We start from the raw sequence: 7,393 nt of genomic DNA, 5'->3' as shown, positions 1-7,393 counted from the left end.
CGGCCAGCTCTTCTTGCTGATGCCCAAGTAGACAACCTTGAGGCCTCAGAGTTTATGTGTATCAGATAACAAACTATAGCCGATAATACAGCCGAGTATACCTGTTCCGGAGCTATGCTCACGAAGCTCATACGACATACCACAATAGTTGAGGTGTTCTAGGTTGGCTAAACTCTTAATGGATAAGGTAAGCTATTAGTCGGAGGAATACGCCTATTGTGGTATTAGGCATAGATAATATGATTGGATCTCGCAATAGCGGCAAGGAAAGCCTATTTATTTTTAATATTACAGCTGTGCACAAAGTAGTTGGTGGATAAATCTTTAATTTCAATAAAATTTGTTGGCTTATCACACGTTCGACAAATTTGTTAGGATTGTTAGCGACCCTGTCTGCATTCTCCACCTACATTACTCACCCCTTGTCCATAATTGCAACATGCTTTTTCTGATTCATCAATACTTGTCTGTTAGTGGCAGTCTCGATGTCGAATATGAGACAATTTCGATCGAACGCAGGATCCGTCTTACAGCCCACTTTCTTGCGTGGGGGAAAGTGTAAACCTCTCGGTAGATACGAAGCTTATAATATCATCTCCGTGGAGTGATATCATGGATTCGCGACGTCATTTCAACGGCCGACTATACTTTGCTTTTTCCTTCTGGCGCTAGAGAGGAGTTTACAACTTTGTCGTTTGCCTAGCTCCAACACGGTCTTTACATTGGAATACCTAGCTCATGACTAAGAGTTGCAAAAAGCAGACATAGGACAAGTGCGTGAGATTAGTGATCGCAGTACCCGCAGCTTCCACGACATTGGTAGTCATGTATGATGCACGGGAAATCCGGCACCTCCAACAGCTTTCACATTATGAACAGACATCGAAACTTAACGGTGTCAGTTTTATGCTGTGGCGCTAGGTCGGCTTATGGGTCATAGACTAAAATGGCAGGATCTGGTTGCGGTAGACTTACTACCTATTCAAGCATCGGAGATCGATATAATATCCCCGGGGTGGTTGGGGCGAGCCCTCCAGTCTCAGCTTATCAGTACTGCATTGACCTACTGTGAGCACAAAACGGGTTGGTCACGATTGTGTAGCTAAGCAGTCGTCCGACACTAATCAAAGGAAAGGACACTCTTGCACTGCGGTTCTGTTAATATAAAGCGGATGATAAGGGTGTGTACTGATCCCGGCCAACTGAAACATTTACTAGGTATGACTGGCAGATATACGCCTTGAGAATCAGGTTGCTTCCAATCACGTTGCTACAATCTGTACAGCGTCATTCGTAGTACTACCCTGTCAACCCCACCATACTCACAGCACTTATGGGTTGTATCACAGTAGTAAGCTAAGATTGCTCTCAGCCGTACTCGTATTCGCAATATATACACTGATTGCACCGTAGCAGTCAACCCGAGTGAGACCAGGAACGGCATATGACAAGCACGGGGTACCGATTTGGGTTAGTAATTTCACATCTGCCGTTGTCAGAATACAAGGTACGTTAGTCAAGTTGACTGGAACTACCGAAACCTTACCCTATGCTCAAAGGATTTGACTAATTTTGTTAATATCAAGGCGCTCAGGACACTGCTCTCTATATAAAAAAGGGCGATCCGGGAGGGAGCCACAGCACTCGCTAGATCCGAAACCTCCAGGAGAATGACAACAAGTATGTTACGTGACCTCGAAGCGGGTAAGGAGCATCGTTTGCTCACACCGCTGACCAGACAATGGGACGGGGCAAAGCTGCGTGATGTCGCAGAACGTGTGGAGGGGCTCTTGCAGGAATGGAAAAGCCAGCCGATCTCGCCATTCTCTCCAAACGTCGATGCAGTGGTTCTGGACACGATGGAAACATTACGACAAGCCGGAGTCTTCTGGTTCAATAATGGAATTCTAGCACCGGACGAGGAACCCGGCAATTGGCCCTTCCACCTCAAGGAGTTTGAACGGCAGGCGGTCCGTGCGAAGGCGGAGCGCATTGGTTCGAGTATGGACCAAACGAGAGGATATGTCTGCAGCGTAAGCGAGGCACACGCGTTCTGCATCCGCGCAGCGCGACAGGATATACTGCGGGCCGCACCGCATGCGCCAGTGACGCTCATCACCGGTGCTTCGGCCCATCCAGGGGTGGACAATGCAGCTGAACTGCTCGGGATTCCGCTGCGTCATGTGCAGTGCGGGCGGCTTGGGGCAATGATCATCAGCGAGCTGGAGGCGGCACTCGACACCATACGCGGTGCTGTCATTGTGGTGGCGACATGGCGCAACACGCTGGGGGGCGGCTTCGACGACGTGCAGGCCATCTCACAGCGACTATCTGCGCGGACGCAGCGGAACGGGCTGCCTTCTCTCATCCACCTGGATGCAGTGCGTTGCTTCGACGACGTGAGCACACTAGGCGAAGCCCAGCGCACGAGCCTGGGGCTGCCGCGGTTGGTACTTGGGGGGCCACCAGGACAGGAGCAAAGCGCGTACGTGGGCGTCGCAACACTGGCGGCCGGTGGAGTCAGTATTGGGGGCATGGGCAATGAACAGACGGTCGCACTCGTGCCGCGCGAACTCGGCGGCAGCGGCGGCACGTTCATCGAGTGCGTCGCCGGTAGGGACGACACTATCGCGGGGTCACGTGACGTGGTGGGAGGGGCATTACTGGCGCTGCACGACGCGCGATTCGATGCAGCCGGTCTGCAACTGGTATATTCGCAGTGCCGGCTGCTTCGCGATGCCCTGGTCGCAGCGCTGGGCGCAGCCGGAGTGCCGGTGCTCGCAGATGCGCGCGGGCTTGACCTGGTCGTCGAGGCGGGGCCGTGGGCGACGTCAGCACTGTTCGACCGGTGGGGCGCACGGCGCCTGCCAGACGGGGCTGCGATGCTTGCTGTACAGCCAGCCTGGACGCAGGCAAGCGTGACGCAGCTGCTGGCCGACTTCAACATTGTAGAACCCCTCGTCGTGCCCGGGCTAGAAGAGCCCCGACTCACGGCAGTGCCAGCGGGCATGGTGGCGCGGCTCATGCAGGTGACTGGATCGTGGCGCACTGCATCCGCCCGCTCATGCGGCTATCCGGGCGATCATTCCACCCTCTCGGTGCTGGGGCCTATCGTAGGCCATGCGGTCACGGCGCCCTTTGTAGCCAGTGCCGCTACCTGGACGGCTTCACGCGAGCAGGAACTGCTGGCTGAGACGTGCGCCGCGTTGGGCGTCGAGGCTGGGTGGGCGGCGGCTGCTTTCACCAGCGGTAGCACGGCCAGTAACCGCATCGGCATCCTCACTGCCCTGCGCCAGCTGCCCCACGCGACCGTGTACGCCTCTGCCGCCGCACACTATAGTATTACCAAAATCGCCGCTGACCACGAACGTCTGCGCAGCGTCGCCATCGTCAACGTCCCCACCGATGCATTGGGCCGCATGGTACCGGCCCAATTCGCTCGCTGCGTGGCCCAGGGCCAGCGTACTGCAGCGGCTGAGGGAAGAGCCTTCGCCGTCTTGCTGCTCGTAAGCGCAGGTACCACCTTCTCGGGTGCTACTGATGACATCCCCGCCCTCTGCGCTGCCGCCGCTCGTGTCCGCTGCTGCGTCGACTACATCCATCTCGACGGCGCCCTGAACCTCGGTGCAAGCATGGATCGCATCACCCTGGGCCCGCCAGGCGCGCCACCCATCGATCCATTCAGTGGTCGGCATGTCGTGCAGGGCATATCAGTCAGCCAGCACAAGTTCCCCGGCCTCTCTGTTGCGGGCCAAGTCGTCTGCTGGAGCCCCCAAGGCGGGCGCCTGGCTGCCCATGACGGCCAAGTCGATCGCCGCGCCATCTTCGAGATGTGGCTATACCGTCAGCTGACGTCGCCAGCCGATCGCCGCGCCCTATATCTCCACTGTCTGGCCAACGCCCGTCGTCTGCGCTTGCGCTTGCAGCATGCTGGCATACAAACCCTCTTTAATCCTGACTCAGTCATCACTCTCGTTGAGCGACAACCACCTTGGTTGATTGATCGTTTTAACCTTGCTCCGGAAGGCAATTGGGTGCACTTCATAGCCATGCCGCACGTCGCTTCGTTTGTCGTAGACGAATTCGTTGATGCTGTAGCTGACCACGCCTCTGCCGTTCGCCGCGCACTCGTGCCCGTCCATCGACATGTTGCACGACTATTTGCTCGTCCCTTCTCTGACGTGTTTCTCAAACCGCTCAGCAGTCTGAATGACAAGCTTCTTGCTTCCATCGCCACTGCTCTCTACAGTAGTCGCATCAGTTCATCAGCCAGGCAGGTTGAAGAACTCAGGCTCGAATGGATAAACAGCACACTCTGCTTCGCCGCTACCGATTCCTCAAATTCGTTGCTCGCAGCACTCCTGTGCCGCATATCATGTGATAGAGCTATCGAATCGTGCGCAGCCCTGATTCGAGATTCGGATTCGGTGCCAGAAGACATGCAATCAACAGCCAATATTCTGGTGGGTTCATTGTTCGCACTTGGTGTCGTCCACAGGCAAAGTGTTCCCAAGATATCCGTCACCCGCATCCGTCTCAGTGAGACCACAACAGCTGGTGTGAATGCTGGGGCTGGCGCTGCTACTGCTTTTGCAGTGAACCCAAAGTTCAAGTATGTGTCGAGGAATCGAAAGTCCGCTAGGACTGTTATTAGCCCTCAACAGGCAGATTAGAAACAATTAAGGCAATTCATCACTTCCATGGCAACAAACGCAGCTCATTTGTGCAGGTATGACAGAATTTGCGAATGCAATGACCAGTGTCTCGTCCCGATAGGAGGAAATTCATGAGCCGAGTAACAGACTTGTCAGTGATTGTGACTGCTTCTGCACTCCAAAGCTGCTATCGCACCAACTCTGCTCACCGCGTGTGAAGTTCAAGTGACGCGCATTAAGAAGTACCCTTCGCTGACTCGGTGTGATATTTGGGTGAACTTACTAAGCAACAAGGGCATGGCGTACTCTAAAGCGCTGCTTGTGCAGTAAACAGTACGCCTAGTTGCATCAAGCAATCGCGACCAGATTTGAGGACCTTGCATGCACCCTATAGTATGAATGTGATCGCTGTACGTTGTATGCTCTGGTCCACAAGCCAGGATTGCCAGACCAACTCGCAATCCATGTTGGACCGCACCGTCCCTATTGGTTCCTACCTAGGTATTTCTATGTCCTTGCGTTACACAATTGGTAATACAATTTAGGTTTACGGCAGCGCTTGGCCTAGTATGACAAGCCTTCCATTACTAACAAACGGCAGAGGCAACTTACTCGCCCTGTTAGCCAAGAGAGGCTTGATCCTCTATCTTCTCTCTTGGCTCTAGTGTCTTACATAGAAAGCTATCCACCGCGATTTAAGCAAATAAGAGTCTTGACATAGACAGCCACCAACCTAAGCGAATCCAACCGAACAGCGGCGTCGTCAGCGCTAAAGCCGTATCTACCGAAGCTTGCTTAAACCGCAAGCTGAACAAGGAAGGTGACATCTAGATCCGAGGTCAACTTTGCAATACGATTTCTGATTTAAAACAATGGTGCACTCCGTGCAGGTCTTTGTTTGATTTCGAGATTTTAGCTGATTGTTGCTTCTTAGCGCTCTGTCGCAGTGTCTGTACTCAGACGACAAGCACGTCATGTCGTCCATGGTAGTGGCTTTCTGCCTCGCATTTCTTCAACCTGCTTCCGCCGCACCAGCAACCTTACCACCTAGCACTGGTACACGTCAACTTCAAAAGCGCCTTGAAACCGGCTCCACGATTGCGATCGGCATCTGCGTTCCCAGTGTGGCTCTTGTGCTCGGCCTCGGCATCGGCATCATGTGGTTCTACCCCGAGCAGAGGCGCAAACTGCGTGCGGAGAACGCCAGGCGCGAACTGGAACTCGCAAACCGGGCGAATAGACAGCATGGACACATACAAGGGGTTGAACACGAGACATTACCTGCCTATAAGGAACATGACGAGGAGGACCATGAGCTGGAAAATGTGACGCGTGGATCTACTCCAGCTGCACCGCCTGCACCGCCTGCACCTGCGGTGGCTGCGCCTGCTTAGCTTGGCCGCAGATACGAAGCGCAGCCGTCGACAGACACAAGGCGTGCTGCGCTTCCAGTGTAAGATGGAAAAGACACTGGATACTTTCTGGTGCAGTAGGACAAGCACTGTAAGAGTGTGTCGCGTACATACGGTTTCAAGGTGCTGGAAGAGTATTCTAGGCTACCCCACCAGGCGGCGCACTTTTCAGGGCAGAACGCCTGCGCAGCGTTGTATACCAACACAACGCCAATAAACAATTGCTTGCAGACCTAGATGATTTCATTTAGGTGACGTCGCTGGTATCTACTTCCTCTATCCTTACCTTGCAGGTGCGGAAGCTGTGTCCAATCTCACCGCAATGCCCGCAGCGTCGTCCTCACTGTAGAGATCGTTGAAGCAAAATGACCGGAACCAGTGATCTTCCATTCAGGATGATGAATCATGCAGGTGTTTGTAACAAGAAGGCTGCACTGTCACAGCGGTGTTGATTCTTTAGTCAAGGACAGCTATAGGCAAGATTGTGAGCTATGTACCCAATGACGATCCTAGGCATCGCTTACGGGTGACTGTTACGGTCAGGGGGCCAAAACCAAAATCTAGAAACTAAAACACCCTAGCATAAAAACTAAAACACAAAAGCACAACAAAATTATTATAAACTACTAGGCTAAACTACAAATAGAATATAGATAGGTGCTTTATATTAAAAAATAAATATTAAAGCTTTTTAAAATATTTAGTTACGTTATTAACCTATAATCTTACTTTAGAACAAAGTTCTAGAAATCTAGCGTATATACTAAGACTATTATAACAACTATTATAATAACTATTATAATAACTACTACACTATCTATAATGCCTTTCTATAGAGCTAGAGGTTAAAAGAGTATTAACTTAGCAAGCTACTAAGATAAGATTATTAGTTTAATAGAAGGTAGTATAACTAATATTAATATCTATTAGTAGCTTCTTAAAGAGTATAGAATAAAGTATAGTATTTAGATACTAAAGAGGAAGTATATAGCATAGGGAGTATAAAGACTTTATATTAACACTATAACTAAGGTAGTTAAGCATAAGATCTTTTAGTTATTCTTTAAAGAAAGAGTAGAAGATAAAGAGATTTTATGCTATCTTTAATATAATAGTATATTAATAAGTATAAAGATACTTACTTAAGTATACTAGTTAATAAGAATAAAAAGAAGGATAAGAGATATATTAGAATATTAAGAGGCTTTAAAAGTAGCTTATTATTAAGGTTGTACTTTAAGCAAAGCTTATAAGCACTATTTAATTAGTTCTTAGGGATAAATACTATTAGGGAAACTAAAGAGGTCTTGCACTAAGGAGTATAGA

The 7,393-nt window shown here is 50.8% G+C and overlaps 1 protein-coding gene across 1 annotated transcript; it reads left to right on the top strand.

Moving 5' to 3' along the window:
- Window positions 1-1,859: 1,859 nt before the first annotated feature.
- Window positions 1,860-6,049, top strand: C7974DRAFT_414037 (pyridoxal phosphate-dependent transferase; the record flags this gene model as incomplete). The annotated part of the gene is made up of 2 exons (XM_046143774.1): window positions 1,860-4,612; window positions 5,590-6,049. 2 exons carry the CDS (start codon window positions 1,860-1,862, stop codon window positions 6,047-6,049), a joined length of 3,213 nt encoding a protein of 1,070 aa, XP_045996316.1.
- Window positions 6,050-7,393: the final 1,344 nt, after the last annotated feature.

The sequence above is a fragment of the Boeremia exigua genome, assembly GCF_020726555.1.
Source record: "Boeremia exigua strain MPI-SDFR-AT-0100 chromosome Unknown C7974scaffold_7, whole genome shotgun sequence".
In the NCBI taxonomy this organism is placed as follows: Eukaryota; Fungi; Ascomycota; class Dothideomycetes; order Pleosporales; family Didymellaceae; genus Boeremia; species Boeremia exigua.
This window is presented reverse-complemented; position numbering and strand designations above follow the sequence as displayed.